The sequence below is a fragment of the Crocodylus siamensis genome, chromosome 1 (genome assembly GCF_052110815.1).
Source record: "Crocodylus siamensis isolate JL-2025a chromosome 1, ASM5211081v1, whole genome shotgun sequence".
In the NCBI taxonomy this organism is placed as follows: domain Eukaryota; kingdom Metazoa; phylum Chordata; order Crocodylia; family Crocodylidae; genus Crocodylus; species Crocodylus siamensis.
Genome location: NC_143395.1, coordinates 130719978 through 130743087, shown reverse-complemented (window position 1 = coordinate 130743087; position 23110 = coordinate 130719978). Strand labels below are relative to the sequence as shown.

At 44.0% G+C, this 23110-nt stretch overlaps 1 protein-coding gene across 1 annotated transcript in view; it reads left to right on the top strand.

The window, feature by feature from the left end:
- The window catches only part of PDE10A (phosphodiesterase 10A), a 606111-nt gene extending 600227 nt beyond the window's left edge, over positions 1–5884 (top strand). Inside the window, exon 25 of the mRNA XM_090042732.1 lies at positions 1212–5884. Within this exon, the coding sequence (XP_089898858.1) occupies positions 1212–1329 (118 nt within the window). The 3' untranslated portion in view covers positions 1330–5884. The remainder of the gene's footprint in view (positions 1–1211) is intronic.
- The last annotated feature ends 17226 nt before the right edge of the window (positions 5885–23110 follow it).

The following is a 23110-nucleotide window of genomic DNA, read 5'->3' as shown; positions in this document are numbered from 1 at the left end:
TGAGTGAGGCTTGGTAGAACCTGATATTTTACTATTATTATTTTGAGAGCTAAAATTGATCTTTATTTTAAAGCATTTATTTTGATTTTTATTAATTTAAATTTTCCAGATTGCGCAAAATTAGGGCAGACAGTTTAGTAATATAAAAAAATAAATATCCATAAATGGATAAAGTATACCTTTATACAAGCAGAAAGTATCTATCCTCATCCATAAAGCAGTACGTCCTGGAATTCAGAACAGCACCACAGAGCCCTATGGGAGCTTGACACACACATGCACACGTGCGTACACACACTACTACAGGAGCTGGGGGCTGTGCCAGTAAGGCTGCGCTGGGAAGCAGGGTTGGAGGGGCAGGGCAGGTAGCAGCCTAGAAGGCAAGTGCCTGCCCAGGTCCTAGCCTGAGTAGGGGCCAAACTCCCATAGAGCCTGGCCCAGCCTCAGAAGGAGTTCAGCCCTTGCCCTTGCTGGGACCTGGACAGTATGAGCTAGGTGCCAGTGGTACTGGGCTCCCAGGACCCCAGCTCCTACAACACAGCCTTACTTGCATGACCCCCAGCTCCTGCAGCAGCTGCTCTGATTGAGTGAGAGAGTGAGTGAGTGAGTGTACATGCACCACACCCCCCCTGCCCTGGATTTCCTTACCTCCATCCCATATTATTTTTTATGTATCCTTTATGTAAATTTCAGTGATTACTGATGGAAATATTTTTCCATCTATATTTGAGTATCAGGTGAAATTGATGTTTATTGATGTTTGTCAATAAAAATTGAATCCTGCCAAGTCTAGATATGGGACAGGTCACATCTCTGAAGAGCTATGTTTTCAGTTACTCACTGACTTCAGCAGGTGTTGGTCCAATGGTTCATATTTTTAAAATTATCTATGAGGGATGGGAATTTTTTTTTTTTTTTTATGGAAACAGCTTCTGTAGTCCAGGCCAGAAGCAAAGGGTAAATTCTGTGGCAAATTTGGCAGCTTCATGGTCTTGCTGATAGCCAGTACAGATGGCCAATATTCACGACCATACCTAGGTTGAAGGTACCTGAAAAAAACAAGATGAAATAGTGCACTGTTGATACAAGTTTCAGTATGGACCAGTGTTTACATACTGTGTAACACTATTTCCAAAGGTGTAATACAGAAGGAAGTCTTACAAAATGACTACATTTATTAACGTTTTTTTTTCTTTCTTCCCCATCTCCAGGGAAAATCTCAATCAATGGGAGAAAGTGACACGAGGAGAGGAAGCTTTTATATGGTTTCCTTCCCAGTCACTCGCCCCTGAAACCTCGGATTCACTTCCTGTGAAGATTGATGACTAAACATCAGTGACAGAGTGCTTTCACCCTAAAAGCATCTCTTTATTTGTTGGGGTTTTTTTATTTGAAGGAAAAAAAAACCTGCAGATGCTAACTAGGAAGCAAACCTGCCTAGGAGGTGATACCCAAGCAGTTATCTCAGCTAGGTGACCGTATGCCAGTCTCCTGACTTACAGCAGTGGTGACACATTATGAACAGAGAAGATTAACGACTCACTTGTTCTGGAATCGGCTAGCAGAGCAAGATTATGACTTGTGAATATAAGAGACTGGCCTTTTCTAATGGGCTATGTTCCTGAGGCCTTAATTTAAAACTGAAGGGGGGGAATCTTAGGGGGTACTTTTAAAATGTATCTTTCTAGTAAGGGTTTCAATGGTACTTTTATTATACTGTACTGTGGCTGGCTTTAACACCAGTGTCACTTGGGAGTTCTTGGCTATACATAGAACATTTTACACATTGCTATTGTGAATGTTTATGTGTGATCTACTTGTAATCAGTTTGAACTCTAGCCAAAAACCTTGGGACTGTAACTATTATTGAGGATACAGTCTTTTTTTTTCTTTGCTGTAGAAAAAAAGAAAATCCAGGATAAAGGCTCCAAATATTCTCTTATTAGGCATCACAGAGCAATGGTTTTATCATATGCAAGTTTAATATTAAAAGAACTAACTATATGTTACGGTTCTTTGTAATGACTTACGAAGACAGAGAGTTTCTCCATTTAAACAATGGAAATACTGGATCCAGTCCAATCAAGATGGATGCAGGCATAATTTCAGACTGGACCTTTTTGTCAAAAATAATTGGCCTAAGTTTAAACAAAGCAGTGAAGTTTTGCCTGCCTAATTTATTAGTATGACAAGTGGCCGTACTTGTTTTTTTTTCTTGGTGATTGGTAGTTTACAAGGTGAGTTGTATGTTAGAAGGTATTAGAGAGACATTTCCAAAGGTACATTTTCTTCTGGAAACCAGAGCATTGTCAGAAGAGCCGAGTCTGCCAGAAGTGGCTGTGGTACCACCACTATAAATCAAAAGTGTTTTGTACTGATTAGCTTTTGTGTTGCATGCTAGTATTGTATGTTTCTTACTACCATTTAAAAAAAAAGTTTAGGAAACCTTTACCTCACCCTTCCTCCCCCCACCCCATTCATCGTTTTCAGGTTCAGATTTAGAACTACTAAGCTGATTTGGAAAACATGAAGCTAAATATACCATGGACAACAGCATGTGCTGATTCAGGGCTCTGATTCTGCAAACTATATGCATGCTCTTCACTTTAAGTATGTAGGGCTAACTGTTTACAGGATCAGGCTTTTAAGACAGTGCATTCCTTTGGATATTAGTGAAGTTGTAATACACGGCATTTCTCCTTTGCTGGCTTAAAAATAAAAGCTGAACCTAGACCTAGCTAACTTTACTACACCCCATCACTGGGAAACAGTGCATTTCTTTGGTTTGTATCACCCTGGCTACAGTATAGTACAGAACTTTTTACCTGCTACCAGGTGATGTCAGTCTGGTCATAGTTCTGTGATAACATTACTGTAGTATAAACACAACTAATATTATCATTGGCGATTTAAAGACTATCTGGGATCTCTTTCTCCATTCTGTTGGTTTATTGTACTGTATTAATCTGACAAGCATGCACCTTATTTGTTCTTAAATTTAAATGACTGGGTCTCTAAAGAGTTTTGCCTTCTGTTATGGTCGAGCACATGTCAGTATATGTTTATATGTCTATACCGAAGGTTAGCATAATCAAATATATATATGCCTTTGCAGTACCTAAAATATACGATGAGGGTTTAGGTTTGGGATTTCTATGGCAAGTCTTTTTGCAGAATTGAGATTTAAAACATACAGGCCGCCAAAAATGCAAGCAGTTTTAGTGCGTTGACATTACCAAATGCAAAAATGCTCTATAACTTATCAGTCAGTGCTTTTAGAAAGGAAAACAAAATATATGGGTGCAGTTTTATCAAAGTAGAACAAACAAAATCATGCTTAATGCATCCTCTGAGTTCTCTCTCACTAGTTTTGGTTTAACAGAAAGCATTTGGAAGTACAAAACAAAGGACTTTGGAGGCGCTCCAGAGTTACTAGTTTACATGGGAGCTTTCCAAGGTGATGGTGATTTCAAGCATAATCTGGCTTGAATTCAAATCCCCAAAACTACTCAGCTGAAAATCTGGTTTAAGAGAATTTGTTATTACTACTTTTCCGTTTTCTGGCCTTATCAGTGTTGCAAAATATTCTCAGTTACACACTGTTTCTGGTGTGTAACTTAGGTGTATAAAAAGCCTTAGGCTGACTTCCAGTCGTTGATTCTCAAATCTAAACTAATTAGCATACTGTTATTTAAAATGCCTTCCCAATCAAATCACCACTCTATATTTACATGTTTATGTATAGTATTGATGCTGATACAGAATATATTTCCCCTAACAAATTTAGGATGTACAAAAAGTAGTTATTGGCATGAGGCCTTCATATGCTACTTTCCACTGATTTTTCTGAACCACTTAGAATATATTCTCATTATACAAGTTCCATTGCAGCTTGCAAACCAGTTCCCATGTTTTTGTGGTGAAAGACAATAGGAAAGGAATGAAAACTTGCAAAGGTTACATATCGTTTAGGCAACAGCAACAACATCAAGTGTCATAATAAGCCAATTTTTCAATTATTCAATGTCTCCTGTAACTTAGAGAGTTCAGAAGTAGGCACCTAAGGTTTTTGGTAGAAGTAACTTCAAAACTGAACATCCCAAAACCAAGAAGTTAGAATTGTTTGTCTGTAGTCCACACTGAGGGTTTTGCTGCTCAAAATTTTTGATCTGCCTTCTTAAATAGAGAAGTTAAACATTTGACACACCTTTTGTTATCCCTCAAAAATGTAATCACACAAAATGAATGAGAATATCTAAAAATCTTTCTTTCTAGAAGTTTCTACTACATGTACTTTTGCTCACAAATCAGCATTGTTTTCGTTAAAGTTCTAATGACCTTCTCCTTCCTAAACCCAGCCACAGAAAAGGGACTATTTGAAGCCATGTTTTAAACAGTGTTTCTTTTCTGAAGGTATAAAAAACTAAGATGGGAAGGGTGCATATTCAGCAATATGCATCTTGATGCATCTTGAAATACTATCTGAAATGTACAGGATGAATAAGGAAAATGTATACAGTCCTTGAATACTGGACTGCACAGGCTGATATTAAACATGGTAGTTTATCTGATTCGTTGTACATCCTATGAAAACTTTGATGGAAACTCAGTTGCTTGTGTAATTAAACTAAACTTTTCTTTAGAGAGTTTAATATTCTTCTGTAATGATTCACTACGGTGCAATCACACTTTAAATAGATAGTAGTTTCTCAGAATGATTATATTAGAATAAATGATGGGTTTCTCTAGTGAAGCATATATACTAAAATATAGATATGAGGAGGCATGTGGCATAACACGTTTGCATATGGCACAGTAGTAATAGGATATTTTGCTGTGTTTGAAACGTAAAAGTAGAACAGTTGGTGTTATCCACCAGTCTCCTTATCACTTTGTTCAGTCCACTTAGTATTAACATTGTAAGAAAAAGTTGTTAGCTGCTGAAACTGTTATGACCCTCTGGAAGAAATGCATTTGCCTAAAAACACTGTGATCTAGTTGTCATTCTGTGAAATGGTACAGGATACTTATTCTGAGGACAGGAAATGACTTCCTACACATTGCTATAAGAATAGTCCTGTTCAGATTTTAGGTAATACATCCTACTGTAGCAAAGGCACTTGTCAATTTTGTTTCGGTTTTTTTTTTCTCTCTGTTTGCTGACCAAAAACTGTGCTCGATTGTAATACGGGTGTATGCTCTATAAAAAAAAAAAGAAAAGAAAAGAAAAGAAAAGAAAAAAAAAATCAAAAAATGAGTAATAAACCGGTTTGTAGAGTAGATCAAACTGATTTGTAGAGTAGATTCATATATATTAAAAATTCAGGTTGGGCAGTTCTGTGAAGAAGAAAGAACTTCAAGGTAACAACGTTTAAACTTAGAACATCTAGTAAACTGAAAATGTTGATTTTATATATATATATGACACACAAAAATATCTTCTTTGTAAAAAAAAATATGCAAGTGCAATAATTTAAAGAGGTCTTAACTTTGCATTTATAAATTATAAATACTGTACATGGTGTGTAATTTTTTCATGTATTCATTTGCAGTCTTTGTATTTAAAAAAAAAAAAACCAAACCTGAACCTTTACTATTACATTTGTAAAATAGAGCAGTAATCATTTATTATTATATAGTTAAGTTGTAAATAAATTCATAAACCAAACAGCCAGTACATATGCCTATATGGGTGTCCTATTGTGAAACCTGTTTCTGCTTTAAGTGCTGGCTTTAGCACAGCAAGACAACATCTGTGGATATGTAATTATACATATAAATATATGTATGATACATAAAATATATTTAGAATTGTTCATAATTTTAATGGATATATACACATACACTTTGGTGTGAATATTAATACAGAGTTTTTTTAATATTATTTTTCATGTTCATTTTTTGCTGTTACTTGGTGCAAGGGAGAGGGATGAAGTGTTTTTGCTGGGATATGCATGGTGGGGTGTGTTGGTACACCCAAAAAAATGCAAGGAAAAATTGGATCAAAAGATAATGAAATTCATGAAAAAGGTTATGTTTAATTCACTGGATGTTTAATACAGATGGCAACTTTATCAATTAAGTTGGTTTTTCCAAACCCTTTTTGTTGCTTTGTGGCGTTTTTTCTGCAAGAACAACAAAAAGAATGATACTGCATGTTAATACTTAAACACTTACTTAATACTTAAACCGCATTCTCTCCTGTTATATATTGTCATAACTGTGATGACTTCTCTGCCATTTTTTGTCAGCTAGGATCTGACCGGCCCTTTTCAGTTTGATTTCAATAAGTACATCTGCAGAATTTGTATTTCCAAAATTCTGGAATTACACTTTAGTTCTTGAAAAGATTTCTGGACTCTTTTCCATGGTCAACGGTGATGAAGAGGGAGTGGTACAACATAAAATTACAAATTGAAATTTTTTTTTTTATGTAGCGGCTTTGACAAAACCTATTCATGTGTCTCAAACCCTGTATTTCATGCCCTCCCCTCCACAAGTTTACCTACATTTGAAGAGAAATTTGACAGAGCTGGAAGCTTCACCAGATCACACAAAATACGACTGGATGCCCTTGTGTTTTAAAACAGACATTGTGAATTCACACAATAACATTCCTGTATTTACTCAAATCCAAGACAAGTTCCCTCCCCCCAGCTCCCCTCCATTCAACATGGGGGTGGAAAAGCCCCTCATCTTGGATTTGAATATAAGGTGAGAGTGGAGAGAGAGGGGCAGGCAGCTGCGGCAGATCAAACCCTGGCTCTGGCCCTGACCTGGGCTCAGAGTTGGAGTCACAACCACTGTCACCTCTTCCACCTTCCCCTAGCAGCCTCTGTCCCTAAAGTTCAGTCAAGGAATGTGCTTGGTATCTTACAGCCACATAAATAATGTGTGACCCCCTGCTTTAAAGCATCCTGCTCGTGAGTTTAAAATTACATAGTATTTGCATCTGTAGAGGGGCAGGGTGAGAGGAGTATTTCAATATAGCATGATTTTCATGCTGTTGTCAAAATAACAGGACAGGACATTGAATAGCTGCTATTGAAAATGAATATTTACCCATAGGAACTGAAATTTGCTATTTTATGTTCAAGTAAATTGTGTAACTTGAGGTATTTCACAGTGGGTAACTAAGGTTGGGTAAGTAATCCACAGAAATCCATTTCCTAGCTTGAAGTAAAAACAGCTAAAACAAATGCATGCATTATTTCCTAATGCTACTTTTCCATGTAAGCAATAGCTATAGTTGCTACAAGCATGTCATGTGACTGTGTGGGAGAGAAGGTGATCTGCACAGCCATGAATGGAACAGGGAGGGTCAGCACTGCAGCATTGATTTTTCTTACACACACACACACACACACACACACACACACACACACACACACACACACACACACACACACACACACACACACACACACACACACACACACCCTTTATATATCTTTTATATACATAAAAGATTTGGCCCAATGCTATGAAAAAGCATATGAATCCCTCTTACCAAATGTATGAGCAGATCTGGGATTTTGAAAGGGGGTGCAGATGCTGTGGTGCTTCACCACAAATACAACACAACACATTTTACTCCAGTTAAAAAGAAACTAGAAGTTTTACTAATATGCTAGGAGCCTACGGCTGTATTATGCAGTTTAAGATTGAAGGAAAAACAAATATAACTTTATTGGACTATACATTAATGTGCTGTATCATATGTTTTAAACACCACAGCACACTAGACAAAAAGTAATCAAAAGATGTTGTTTCATTAGTCTTGTAGTCATTGGGATTAAATGTACATCTCTTCAGATTCATAAAACGAAACCCAGCCTTTATGGGTGTGTCCAGATGACCATGAATGTTCCTCTTGCAGACCATGCATCTCTATGGTGCCCCTTGTGTTACACAAATTGCTAATTGCTCAAATCACGAGCAAGACCTTATAAAGGAGGATAAGGCAAAATGCTGTATTTATTGATTAAATGAAGCAGATACATAAGCTTGGACACACCACGCCAACAAGCAGACGTAAACAAGCATACAGACAGACAGACAGACACAGACATACAGACAAAACCACTCCTGTAAGATGTTATAGTTACCAAGAGATGTTGCTCAATATTAGCACTGGGTGGCAGGGTTCAGGCTTATTGAGGATATGAGCAGGGGTATACATGCTCCATGAGGTTGCAGAGAGTGGCTTCCCCATCTTGGCTTGTCTGCATCTCACTTTTATAGGGATTTTAAGTCTTTGTTTTAGCACTTTGGGTATTTTCTATACCCAGCTTCTGTTGTTGCAGTTATTGCTCATTGCAGGGCAAGCAGGAGTAGCGCAAGGCTGTGACCCAGGAGCTGTCCCTGGAAGTAGAGACTGGGAGTGGGGGGGAGCTGTAGATGTGGGGGGGGTTGGCAGATGGTCAGGAAGTATGGGTACCCTGCAGGGCCTACAGCTCCCCCCCCCGCAGGGCCCACAACTCACCCCTGCAGTGCCTGTGGAGCACTCGGGGCCTGCTGCGGCCGGAGCCCCCAGCAGCGCAGCACATCCCTGATCACCTCGGAGCCAGAGCTGTCTGTGCAACTTGGTGCGGGTGCAGCCCAGCAGGGGACGTGCAGCTTCAGGCAGCCCCAGGGCTGTGACCTGGGGCCCAGCCCGGCTTACAAGGGCTACGCATTGTGCCAAGCCAGTTCCTGCCTCCATAAAACAGGCTCGGCCTGTCAGTGCATAAGGCTTGTGGAGGGAGGACCCAGCTCAGCGCATTGTGCGGTCCCTGTGAGCAGGGCTGGGCCAGGCCATGGGTGACAGTCCAAGTGGCCCAGGGCTGCCTGAAGCTGCATGGCCCTGTGCCAAACCGGGCCACACCTATGCTGAGCAGCACAGGCAGTGCTGGCTCTGAGGCAGTCGGGGATGTACTGTGCCGCTGGAGATTCTGGCCGCAGCCGATCCTGAGCACCCCATGACTATTGCTGCTATGGGGTGAGTTGTGGGCCCTGTGAGGGGAGGGCTGTTGCCCTGCAGGGCAGGGGCGTGTGAGGGCCCTGTGGGGGCACGTGTGTCATGCAGGGGCAGCTGTGGGTCCTGCAAGGGGGTCAGTTCAAGTGTTGTGTGGGGAGGCTGCTCCTTGGGGGGGCAGGGACCCACACCTCCTGACTAGCACCCTTCACAGCCCCCCCACATCCACAGTCCCCCCACAATCCACCCACATCCCCAAGCCACCCCCACAAAACTCTCACCCACATACCCAGCCACAACTCCCCCACAAGCCCCATACCTCTCCAAACCTCACAAACCCTGCATCTATCCACAAACTCCCCCAACTGCCCCCCGAAATGGCTTTACACTTGTAATATCAATAAAATATTGCCCAACTGGCCTCTCTATATATACTGTTGTTTCATTTTAATAGCGGAAGAACACTATTTTGGGTATTTTAATGAGAGATGTGGGTTTCTTATCAGAGTACTTGCAATTCATAAACAGGGAATGTCAGGATCTCTGCTGGTGAGACAACTGGTGAGATCCATGCGAAGGAGCCTGCCCAGGGCCAGCCCTGGGGACCCATGGAAGGCAGATGAGGTGGCTCACCTCTTGGCCATATGAGGGCAAGGGGAAATGCTTTAACAGTTCGAAGCGGGCCACCACAAGAAGCACATCTTGAGTCTTCAAAAAGTGCAGATGCTGGCCCCAGGCTCTAGCTGGCCCTGGCTGCAGATCCAGGTGGAGCTGGGCAGGGTTATTTTGGCCCAAGTGGTACAACTTTCCCTATGCTAAAGTGCATGCCCGGGCACATGCGCTAAGGCAACAATTCCCAACTCCAGTTTCTGCCACTCCTATTTGAGCTGCTGCAAAAGCACGTGCTTGCGTGTATGGACGCACCGTATGAACATCTTGACAGTGCATCCAGTGCTTCACTGAAAGTTAATGTCATGCTTGAGTTAATGTTCACATGAGTTAACATTTCCACATCTGGACTAATGTGTTTAGCTGGCATTAACAACAGTCTACAAGGCTGTGGGCTCCCAGAACCACTCTAATTAAATAGCCTGGAGCATTACGTGCATCAGTGTCCCCATCCTGCCCCCACTGCCATTTATCAGCGTGGGGACATTGATACATGTGATGCTGGAGTGCAGTAATTACTATGCTCCAGCAGACTCAGTTAATTGAGTCTGCTGTAACATACATGTATTGACTATGTTACCAGGAATGGCTAACAGACTGCAGAATTGCAGAGGGAAGGATAGCTTCATTAGTGGAACATTAAGATGATTAACACCTGTGGAATGAAGAGTTTAGAAGGAATCAGGTAGATTATGAGGAGCCATGAAGCGAACAGATTCCCTCAGTGAGTGCCTGAATCAAAATCCTGCTGCATCTCATAGGCAATTGATTTTAAGCTTTGAGTGGAGCAGGAATCAAAAGGAAAAGATACAACTGCATCTTCCTTCCCACCACACCTGGATTTGCCCTTGGCAAAATGTATTCCTTCAGTTTTTCTCTAATTTTGTCAAAGCAAAGAAGTGCAGCAGTTTCCTGGACCCTCCTTTTTCCTTTTCTCAAATGTGGACACTATTGTTTGCCCTTTTCCAATCATCCAGGACATCTCCTCATCACCATGAGTTTTCAAAGATGATGGCCAGTGGCTCTGCAATCTCATCAGCCAATCCTCTCAGCACCCCTGGGTGCATCGCATCCGACCCCACGGACTTGTATATGTCCAGCTTTTCTACGTAGTCCCTAACCTGTTGTTTTGCCACTGTTGGCTGCTCACCCCCTCCCCAAACTGTGCTGCCCAGTGCAGTAGTCTGGGAGCTGACCTTGCCTGTGAAGACTGAGGCAAAAAAGGCATTGAACACTTCAGCCTTTTTTGCATCCTCGGTCACAAGGTTGCCTCCCCCATTCAAAAAGGGACCCACACTTTCTCTGATCCTCTTCTTGCTACCGGCATACTTGTAGAAACCCTTCTTGTTACCCTTCACATCCCTTGCTAGCTGCAACTCCAATTGCACTTTGACCTTCCTGACTTCATCCCTGCATGCCTGAGCAATACTCTTATACTTCTCCCTATTTATTTGTCCAAATTTCCACTTCTTATAAGCTTCCTTTTTGTGATACAGTTTACTAAAGAGTTCTCTGCTAAGCCAAGCTGGTCTTCTGGCATGCTTGCTAATCTTTTTGTGCATTGGGATGGTTTGTTCCTGCACTCTCAGGAAGGCTTCTTTAAAGTATGGCCAGCTCTCCTGGACTCCTCTCTCCCTCAGACTGACTTCTCAGGGGAATCCTGCCCATGAGTTGTCTGAGCAAGTAGAAGTCTGCTTTTCTGAAGTCCAGGATCCTTACTTTGCTGCTCTCCACCCTTCCTTGCCTCAGGATTCTGATTCCTTTCCTCAGGATCATTCATCTCATGGTCACTGCTAAGCCAAGAACCAATGTCCTTGGTCCTTGAAAAACCAATCTGTTTTGATAGGCTTTCAACTTCATAGCAGATTAGGACTGTGAATGGATGATGAGAATCTCAGCTGTCTTATAGCACAGTGTCAAGAGAGACTCCAAACTCTTCAGTGGCCAGCACATCAATACCCTCAGCTCTCCCACATAAGAAGTGGGGAAGAAAGCCTCCATCAGTGTGAAGAACAACTTAACTGCACAATGAGATGCCTGTCCTAGCTCAAACAAGCTGTTGTGCCAACACAGCACAAAGTAGTGCCAGGCAGAGGTGTAGCAGCTTGGACTCTGACACAGGTCACTTCACGCCAACTAAATAACTCTGCAGTTAGACTGCTTTCAGTTCCAGATCCAGCCGGTGTATCTCTATGAAGAGTTACATTGTGCTGTGTAGACTCACCTTTAGCTTCAACACTTCATTAAAGTTGTTAGCTCCTTGTTCGTAGTTATTTGAGAGACTGTTTTGGATCTAACAAATCTTATCTTTTACACCTTCAGTTAATATTCTGAAGAGGTTGTTTCTGATTTCTATATGGAAATGCACCCTTTCCTCTTTCTTTCTGGACATTTGGCTCCGTGTTTATTTAGGGATGATGTTTGTACACATTTCTTTTTAGGCTGGTGCTTTCCACCTACTTCTACATTGGTGGTAGGGAATAGCATTCTGAACTAATTCATTACTCTTCTGTCTAACTTGCTAAGTTTGTGGGAATAGAGCATGTGTCCCTTCATATTTTCTTGCCTGTGACATAATTGTTGCTATCTAGCAGAGAATCATGGCATGCTGTTGGTTGTTCACTCCCCAGCCAGTACTATTTTCCTCAATTCGTTTATCTCCTGTTGAGTAACAAAGGTTTATTTGAGATTTATATATCTGCTTCCAAAACCTTCTGGCTAGCTTGAAAAATGTACTGCTTTGTGGATCCTTCTCTTGAAAATTTTACTCTTCAATGCTCTGAGCTTATTGAAATTTCTGGGTAGTCTTTCAGCTGGCTTCAATGGGCTTGAGATCAGGTGACAACATATGTAACCTGGTCCATATGCAGGGAGAAATCCTGACCTCATTTAACACAATGGTAAAACTACTGACTTTTAATGAAGCTGAGATATCCCCTGTTAATATTCAGAGAGTGGAAAATTACCTGAAACCCATGTACTCTGAGAACCTATTTTGGGCTAGATTCCCACTCACTCAACCTGCATTGCCCATGGAATTGAGATTTCAAAGCCTTTTCAATTACTTTGTACACATACTGATTTAGGAAAGGTTACATCTGCTGTAAATTATGCTTCAAAATGAGGGAGTTCTCTGCTTCCTGCTCATGCAGTTGTTACTAGAAGGGAAGAATTTGGAAAGCATGTAAGCATTGGTGGTTGATTATGTGCACAACACAGCCATCTGGTGCATGGAAAAATGTAAGCGCAAAGGGAGTTCCCTCCTGTCTTATGCTGGAAGCTCGAAACCCAAGAGTGGTCATCCAGTCAAATGATAGGACATAAAGGAATGTAAGACCAGAAGAGGCCTCCATGGCCACCAAGTCCAGTCCAGTTCCTCGCATTTGCAGGCAACCTTGTACTTAAGGATTCTCTCAAATCACTACTCCCAGTTCTCATACACAACTAAAAGGCACAGCACCAGAAACACCAAGAACACCTCCTAGCATGTTCTGGGTAAAAGTAGGGGTGACAAGAGTACTGCCAACACCCTGCCAGTACAATATGCTAGTGCAATGGCAGAGTATTAATTGGTTAACATACTCTTGGAGTAGAGTATGTTGGGAAGAGGACTATGTCATGAGCTACAGAGGAAGGCAAAACCCCTGAAATATCTGGACTTGGGTTATCCAGGTCACAGATGCCCATGTATAAAATGGGATTGTAGCATTTCCCCATCTTAAATGTGTACAGTGCATGCAGATGATTAGATACTATGCTAATAAGAACAATGTAAGTATTACAAGTAAAAGCTACTCTTTCTTCTCCTCTATTGTAAAGTGAGGCTTACAGAATTATAATCTTTTCTAAAAGTTGGTTTCTAAAAGTAGTTTCACTTTCTCCTCTTACAGGCCCCAAGGCACTGTCTGTCTGTTATGGGGAAATCAACTCCTCTATAGGAAAGGCATCTTAACTTCCTGGAGGATTCTGGTGCTCATGAGCAATGAGAACGTAGTGAGAAGGTTGAGCAGGGTGGGAAAGGGCTGGTTGGAAGTGATTTAGGAAGCTACCTCTAAATTATCGTGGTCTTTTGAATTTTTCCCAAGCTGGAGAAGGGTCAGTGGCCAGGGCTGGCAGAAAGACCTCAGTGGCTAGGGCTGACACAAATCAGCAGTAAGACTGATTTCTGGTGATACTGGCAAGGTAAAAGTAATGCTTTTATCACATGTAATAAATCCTTTTGTTTTTTTGTCTCCTTACTGATCACCTTCTGGGTGCTTCAGGAGTGGGGGGAGGGCGTTTTAATTAGAGTGGCTCATTTGACAAGCTCTAGTTTGTGCCCCTGCTGCCTTTTTTAAGCATGGGGACACTGATACATAAGATGTTGGAGTGTGCTGGAATGCAGTAATTACCCCACCCCATCATTCTCTATCAACTCAAGTAATTACAGTGCATAGGAGCAGCCTTGCTGTTCAAGTATAGGCACCCTTTGAAAGAGTGGTTTCTGGGCAAGGGATGTTCCAGGCTAACTCTTTCCACAGAAAGAAGGACTTATAATTTCTTTCATAACCCAATGGGGTAGCTACCTGGGGCTGGCAGAGATTCCCTCACTGTAACTGTAGGATCAAGAATAAGACCAGTGTAGCTAAGGCTTGCTGAGTTGAGCTATCTTAGGACATCCTTGGTCTGTTCCTTGGGGCAAGTGGCAGCACAGTGGGAAGAAACTCAGGTCTCTGAGGGTCCCTTGCAGACAGACTTGTGGCAGTCCCTTGGAAGCTCTGCCTTGGGGCTCCTCAAAGCACCTTATCCTTCCTGGGACTATTCCTTTCTCTCTACTCTGTCCATTCTGGGACTGTCCTTTCTCTACTCCTGCTCTCAAAGCCTCACTCTTTCTCTCTTCCAGGGACAGTAAACCATACATGCAACAAAACTCTTAGGGCGTGTCCACACATGCAAGCACATGCACTTGCAGCAGCTCAAATAGAAGTGGTGCAAATTTGAGCCAGGGCTTTTTGCTTCAGCACACATGCTCAGACATGCACTTTGTTGTGGAGCAAATTGTGCCACTTGGGGCAAAATAACCCTGCCTGGCTCCTCCCAGATCTTCAGCCAGGGGCAGCTAGAGCCTAGGGCTGGCACCTGTGCTGGCCCCAGCAGTATAAAAAGCAGACTTGGCAAGCAGCTCAGGCCTACTCACTCTCAGGAGCTTCTGGGGCCCAGTCAATTAGTACCTGGGAGCACTACTTGCTCCAGCTGGACTGCTGAAGCAGCCCTGAGAGTTCCCTGCACCCTCTACCCACTGCAACCGTCTGGCAGTGGGGGCTGCTGCCTGGCTGTGACCTGCTGTGCACCTGCCAGACCTGGATGGGGACTGCACAGCCCCTCTGGGCCAGCTGCCAGTGGACTGTGGTTGCAGGGTTGGCCTTTGTGTGGCACTCCGGCCATTTGTGCCCCCTGCCCAGCCATCTGGAACATCTTCTGGGTGTGGTGGCCTACTCTGAACTGTCGAAGCATGTCCTCCTGGCCCCATTTGGCCAGGAGGTCAACCACAGTCAGATGGGTCTGAGGTGCCAGATCTGAGCAGGCAGGGTCCTGCCACTTGCCTCCCAGCAGGAATTCTGGCATTCCCTACTGGAAAACTGAAAATCTCTGATTAAAAAAAAACCGAAAGTCACTCTGTAAAATACACCTAGATCCATGTTCCTTCACAAGTAAAACAAAAGACCACTATAAAAACAGAAAGCAAGAAAGAGACAGTGATCAGTTAGACAAAGTTTTATTGATATATCTTACAGTGTTAAAGCAAGTCTTATCATAATAATAAAATGAACTGTAATACATGTTTCATGAATTCATGAATATATGTTTTGCTGCATTCCCACAGGGCGATGGCCCCCCCACAAGAGGAATGCCCCCCAACAGAGGATTCAACCCCCAAACTAGGATTTGTCCCCCCAACAGGGGGTTCAGCCCTCTCACAAGAGGTATGGCCCCCCCAATGGGGTTCAACCCCCCACACAAGGGATATGGGCCCCCAACAGGGGGTTCAGCCCCCACACAACGGGTACAGCCTCCCAATGGGGGCCAAATGGCCCCCACAGGGGATGCCACCCCCCCTGCAAGGCCCACATGCCCAACCCCAGCCCCCCAACTGTTGCCCCACTTGGTCCCATCCTCCACCAGGTCCTTCAGCCCCCACAATGGCTGCCCCACCCAGCCCCACCTCCCAACTTGCACCCCCAGGTCCCCAAAGCTACCCCACAACCACAGGCACCATCACTTAAAAAAAAAACCCAGAAAAAAAAGTGGGAAAAAAAAGCCTCTGCTTACCTTAGAAGCAGGGGTCGGGGGGTGGGACTCCAGGGCCTCCTGGCTGAGTTCCTCCAGGCAGCACAGGGCAGCGGAGGGTCAGGAGGGCTCAGGCTGGGGCTGCTGGTGCTGTCACCCTCCCCTGCACTCTGCGGGCAGGGCCCCAGGCAGCCAGATGGCAGCTCCAAGTGCCGGTAAGTGCTGGATTTTTTGTTTGTTTGTTTGTTTTTTTAAGTATGGGGTAGGGGGGCAGGGATGGGGGGGATTTAGGGGGATGGGGCCAGCCCCTGCAGGAGTTGGGGGCCTTGGGGGGACTGGTGGGGGTAAGGGGGGGCTGGGGGAGTGGGCAAGGCTGTCAGGGTCCCCCCCCATGGTCCCCTCCCCCCTCCTTCAGCCCCCCCCAACCCCTTACTCACTGGCACTGGAGCCCTGGTGCTGAAACAGGCGGCCTCACTGGCCGCCTGTTTCAGCACCAGGGCAAGGGGCAGCCGTAGAGGTGCTCTGGCAGCCAGAGTGTCTGTGGAGGACCCAGCCTCCGGTTGCCTCAGGGCAAGGTCAGGGACTGTGCCCTGCCCCACTTTTTTATACTTTGCTTTTCTTAGACCCCTGAATAAAAGGGGCTTGAGGCAGGGCAAGAGGCACTTGCATGCTTGTGTGGACACACCCTTACACGGCTATAGTATTAATCCAAAGACTAACACTCACCCAACCAAATGAAGCATAATGTCATGGGGAACCGGGCTGAGACCATTCTCTATTGCCTGCTGCGAGGCCCAGACGTCTATCTTCTCCTACAATGAGTAGGGCGTCTAGATGCCCTATATCAGTACATGCTCACAGTGAGCTCCCACAGTGTTTGCTACTAGAACTGCAGACTAAAACTTTCATCACAATAGACACCCTGGCAACCTCAGTAAAAAGAGGTTTAGAACTGGATGGGCAGCCACTAAATTTTTCTCTTGCTTCTAGGTCTGGTTTCAACAGGCTCTGATTGATATTTACTGGTTGGGGGCATTGCAGTTGCATCTGCATTAAATTTATCCCAAAGGAAATGGTAAAAAGAAGGAACTATTGCAGAGCCTGGAAAATCCATTCACTATGAAGCTCCTTGTCAAAATTTTTAACATGCTATAACTTCTCCATACTGAAATCACAAAGGAAAATGACCCATTAAATATTAATTAAAAACTGCTTAAAACAATACAGACCATTATTTTTGCCCTGAGGACAATCAATACCTTTTAATTTGCTTTTGAAAAGTGTAGGTATTCTTGGCTTCCAAATCTGTACTCATCAAGATTGTGATGACTTTGTATGGATCACGTTATAAAAGTTTAAAGCTATATAGTCTCAGCACTAACAGAATAAATGCAATGATACACAACCAAAGGCACACAGAATGTAGCAAATTAAAATCAAGTAAAACCCAAGTCAAGGAAAGCAAAAATATTCTGCACTGTTTTACAGTGTTGAAACTTACATTTCACACAACTAGTGTCCTATCCATTATCAGGAGAGTAATCAAAAAAGCATGTAGTGCAAGTTTCCATATGTCAAAAACAAGCCAGATTTCTAGGCTTTGACCTTTCAGGAAATCACCTTCCATTTTCCTGTCTCTCAGGAAGAGGTTGTATGAAAAGCTGAACACTTCAACAGTTCATAAGCCTTTACCTTTATAACGTTTTTTTAAAACCCTTCCTTGCTTTTCAAGGGCTCAGTCTTGCAAGGTGCTCAGCCCTTCAGTCCCTTGACATTAACGGAAGTGGTAGATGATGCTCAGTGATTTTTGCAAGAGAGAGCACTTGCCAAGAAATGGGATCATAAAAGTCTTTACAACTCAAAACAATCCTCTGAATAAATAACCAATAACCCATGTCACTAAAATAGCAAACCGTAGAGCGAACCAAGCTAAATATTCCTTCTTCCTTACACGTACCCAGGCCTTTTGTCTAACTTTTGTTCTTAATGTCTTCAACCATTGACGTCAGCAGGAGCAGAGTTAGGCTGAAATACCACCCTCAATGTCCACAATCAAGAGTTAAATTTTCCAGTACAGTACGTGATAGACCGCAGTGCTTCTAAAAGTCTTGTGCTCTACTTTGCAGTTAAAACAGGGAGTTTTATAATAAGAATGTAATAGATATGTTAGAGCTCCATCTAGTGCACCTAACCTAGCAAAACATTTTTTAAGAACGTAAGAACTGCTGTTTACTGGGTCCATTTTTAGGTCCATCTTGTCCAGTATCTTGTGCCATATAGGGGTTAGAGAGTGAATGATGAAAGGGAGAGTGAACAGGGTATGACCAGGGTTTTTATCTACTGTTTGTCTGCCACTTACAGCCTCCAGCATTTTAAGTTCTAGGCAGTTCTGATGCAAAGGCTGTACCCCTGACTCCTGTACTTAAGAATGACTGACGCTGTAAATTCCTCCAAGAATTTGTCCAATCCCTTTTTGAATCTGGTTAAACGGTCAGCTTCCACAGCATCTTGTGGTAATGAGTTTCACAATTAATTGCATGCTGTGTGAAAAAGAACTTCCTTTTGTTAGTTTTAAACTTACTATCTGCTAGATGCATTCATTTGTGACCCCTACTTCTTATATTGTAACAGACAATAAATAATAAAACCCTATTTACTTTCTCTTAGCCACTTAGTATTTGGTAAATCCTTATCATGTCCCCCCCCACCCCCCCATCAGCATCTCTTTTTTAAATTGAATAGTCCTAACCTCTTTAGTCTCACTTTATATGGAAGCCTCTTCATACCATGGATCGTCCTTGGTGCTGTCCTCTGTGCATTCTTTAGTTCTTCTATATCCTTTCTGAGTTGTAGAGACAAGAACTGGCCACAGTATTCAAGGTACGGATGCACCATGGATTCATAAAGAGGCATAATGACATTTTCCATTTTCTTTACAGTTCCCTTCTTAATAAATCCTAATGCTTTGTTTGCCTTTTTGACAGATTTGATATTTTTTAATGAACTGCCCACAATGACTCCCATATCTCTTTCCTGTGTGGAAACAGCTAATATAGAGTCCATCATAGTGTAGGTAAAATCTGGGTTATTTTTGCTCATGTGCATTTGTAAGAGGGAACCAGGGACTCTTGTTACCTTAAGGGAGAAGCAGCCATGGGGAAGTTCCCAGTTTGGAGAATACTGCTCATTATGGGCTGGCTGCAGGGGATAGGCATCCAGGAACCCAGAGGCTGCAAGCTCTTATTGCCAAGATAGCTACCCAGCAATAGGATGGAAGGGCAGAGCCCTGCTTGAGCAGCAATGGCACTGCTGTGGCAGCCAAAGTAGCATCCATAAACTGCACATTAGAATTAAAAAGGAACATCTGTCCTGGAGCTAAGTGGCCACCTGACCTAAAGGGGCAGCACTCCAAGGCATTTAAAGGCTAGAACCTGGAGAAAGGCAGGGGAGGAGAAAGGGCCCATGCTTTGCAGGGGATGGAGCTCTAAGCAGAGAGGAGCTGCTCAAGAGACCCTGGCAGGCACTAAATGCCCTGGAGACAGTGCAGTGAGAGCCCCACAGGAGGGTGGGTGGCCAACTATTCGTTTAACCTTGAGGAGGGGAGGGGACAGTTTTTTTTAAGTAGTTGTTTGCCTTTTTTTGTTCAAGTTAAACTTGCCAATCAGGTGTGGCTGTAAGGGGTGACAAGGAGCACACAGGGTATCTGAGGAGCACATAAGGTCTTGAGCTGTGCCAGGGGCAAGGCACAAGACATAGGCAGGCAGAAGGTAGGAGGGCTGAAGCCTGAGGGGCATGCCAAAACTTGAGCCCTGGCAGGGACTGCAGCATCTGAAGTGAGTGATTGAAGCCAAGAGGTCCAATAGCCTGAACCAAAGAGGGGCCAGAGAGGTGCGTCAGAGTCCATAGCATGGGCAGCACAAGATCAGAGCTGAGTCCTAGAAGCTGAGGTCCAAGATAATGGGCCTTGGACTATGGACCCAGCTACAGAAAAAGAAGTGGATGCTTGGAAGGCTGTGGCCTCGACAAAGACCTGGAGGCCTGACATTGTGTTTGGGTGAGCTGTCCCATTGGAGTGATTAACCTCTGTGAGGCATGGTCATGGTTGTAGGGGCATAAGGAGGCCACAAATAGCCCTTAAGGCCCTTAAGGCAGCAGTTCCCAAACTGTGGGTTGTGGCCTTAAATGGGCTTACAACATCAGCAGATGATGTTGTGGCATGGCACTTGCTCCTGAGCTAGGTCATGCCTGCTGGGCTGCAGAGGCCTGGGGAAAGGGCAGCGGGGCAGGGAACCCCAAGCCCACAGTGGGCCACCTACATCCTCCCCCCACCCATGAGCTCCACTTTGGCCGTGCCACCTGGGGGAGGGCACAGGAGCAGGAGGGCAGGGAGGCAGGATTCACACTACAGCTTTGGCAGCTGTGGGTGGCAGCTGGGGCTCAAGCACTGTTGGGGTGGGGGGACAGGTGGCTGTGGGTCATGGCCTGGGGCACCTGGGGAGAGTGAGAGGTGAATTGGGAGTGAGGCGCACTGGCAGGTCCAGGGCTGTGGGTTGGGAGTGAGGGGCACCTGGAGGGGGTTAACGGCTGCAAGTTAGGAGTGAGGGGCATGCTGAGGAAATGGGGTCATAAGTGGGGTCATGCTGAGGAAATGTTTGGGATGAGTGCCCTAGGGCAAGGGTGGGGCCAGGAGGGCCTCACTTAGCGTTTGAAAGGCTGGACAGGGATCGGCTGCATTCAGGAGGAACCTGCTGACTGAGATGAGACAAGGGCTTGTTCTGGGACCCTGGGCACCCTCCCTTTTTTAGAGTAATTCCAGAAAGGGGTGGTAGGTGAGAAAAAAGGAAGTATACCCATGGAACCAAATCAGGGCAGGAGGTACGTGACCACCAGCGGGTGTCATGGCCACTCCTGGGGCTCAATTGTGTCATTGCATCACTTTACATTGAATTTCGTCTGCCATGTAGTTGCCCATTTGCCCAATAGTGCCAGAGCCTGATGTAGTTCCTCACTATCTACCTTGGTCTTTAGCACTTTGAATAATTTTGTGGTGTCCACAAATTTGGCTACCTCACTACTCAGCTTCCTCACCTGATAATGTCCCAACACAGTCCAAATGCTGTATCTTTGTGTTGCGTCTCAGAACAAACAGCTGCTTATATTACCAATAGATGTTGGTTCCTTTCTTTGAGCAAAGTTTGCCATGATGTTTTACTGCCAGCTCTGGGCCTCACTAGAGCATGGATTAATTCAACTGGAGGTCAGTGCATATCCAAATCATATGGAGGCCCTGGTACCAGTATGAACTAAAGTAGGCTTCAAACAATACAGAACTAGGAATGTCATATATGGCTTGCAGAGAAATGCTGGGAAAGTGGGTCATTCATTTTAGAAGAGCCTTCACGGCCAACAGATAGAGAGTGAATTGATGAGACCACTAAAGAAAACCATAAGAAAGATCAGAGTGACCTCGCTATGGATGTCCATATCTCAGGGTTGCCAAGGGTCCATAAATTGATGGATGGTTGGTTTAAAAAAACCCAACCCTATAAAAGCCTGTCCCCAGTGTCTGTAAGATTAATTGAACCTTTTGTAAGGCTGAATTTGTTTCAAGATCTGTGTGAATAAAGTTATATTCAGAGGGAGCATAGAAATGTCATCTGGTATCTAAGTATGACCATTGCTTGGACTCCAAAACTGAACTGTCTCAGGGCTTTCTGACCCATGGGAACCTCCCTAGCAAGTGCTGCCACTGCATGTCTGCCTGCTCAATATTCACCCCAAAGATATGCAGGGCTCCACAGTCCTGGGGTGGGCATGCTAGGGATGGAGCTGTGAGGCTGGGACAGGGGGAGAGGCAAAGGATGGGGGTCCATGCTGGGGTAGGCGGCAAAGCCAGTGGAAGGTAATTATGGGGGATTAGGCTGGGGGGCAGCATGGTGTGAGGTGTAGTTCCTTGAGGAGAGCCTTACACGTGATTAGAGATCAAGAGGACTGGCCTTATGAGGAGAGGTTGAGAAGCATGGGACTCTTCAGCTTGGAGGAGCAAAGAAAGCTCAGGGGCGACTTAGTGGTAGTTTATAAGTGGGGTGCATTAGGAGCTGGGAGAATGTCTGTTCACAAGGGCACACCAAGGGAAGACAAGGTCTAATGGTCACAAATTGCTGGAAGACTATTAGACTGGACATAAGGAAAAACTTCTTTACCCTCTGAGTCTCCAGAGTCTGGAATAGACTCCCCACAGAAATGGTGCAAGCACCTACTCTGGATACGTTTAAGAAATGCTTGGGTGCTTATCTTGCTGGGGCGATCTGACTCCAGGTGACTTCCTGCCCTTTGGGCAGGGTTCTGGACCTGATGATCTCGTGAGGTCCCTTCCAAGCCCTCATGTCTACGAAATCTATGAGAGTTTGAGGATGAGTGGAGGACAACATGGTGTTAAAACCACTGCTGTAGTCAAATATAGTTGCCAATGCAAGACATGTTTGTTTGGGTTTTTTTACATTAAAATCATGTGTCAATAAAAAAGTTTGGTTGTTAGTAAAAAGTTTTGCAGATTGTCAGTTAAAAACAAACAAACCTTAGGTTGGTAACCCTATATTTGCTGGGAATGTTGCAGCAGTTGGTGAGAATTAAGATGTGCGTGATGGCACCTAGATATGTTTTAGTAATTGGTGAGAACTGGGATGTATGTGTTATAAACATGAAGTTGCATTGATCATTGCATAAAAAGGTGCCTGGGAACATCTAATACTTTGTACTGGGCGTAAGAGTTATGTTCTTGCCTGTACCATGCCTACAAATAACCTAGATAGGACCGTCTATCAGTTGGCTGTGTAGGCTAGTGTCTAGGCTTATTTGTGGGCAATAAACCTGGATGAGCTTTTGTTACTAAGAGCTGAAGCCTGAAGTCTTTTTCTGGAATAATAAGCTGATTTGGGGCATAGCATCACAGGTGGTATCCTGACAGCATGCATACAGACCATCCAAAATGAGGGAGCCTGACCTGACCAATAATACTTAGCCCCCTAACAACACTGACAACTAGACCAGATAAATAGTAGGGAAACCTACTCTCACGTGGAGGGCAGAAGGCTTGGGTACCACTCCCTTTTTAATGAATGTTTACATATTTTCTTCTAAGTATTCATTGAAATTCCCACAGGCAGAAAACAAGCTTGAACCCTGGTTCCTCATATATACAAGGTAACAACCCTAACT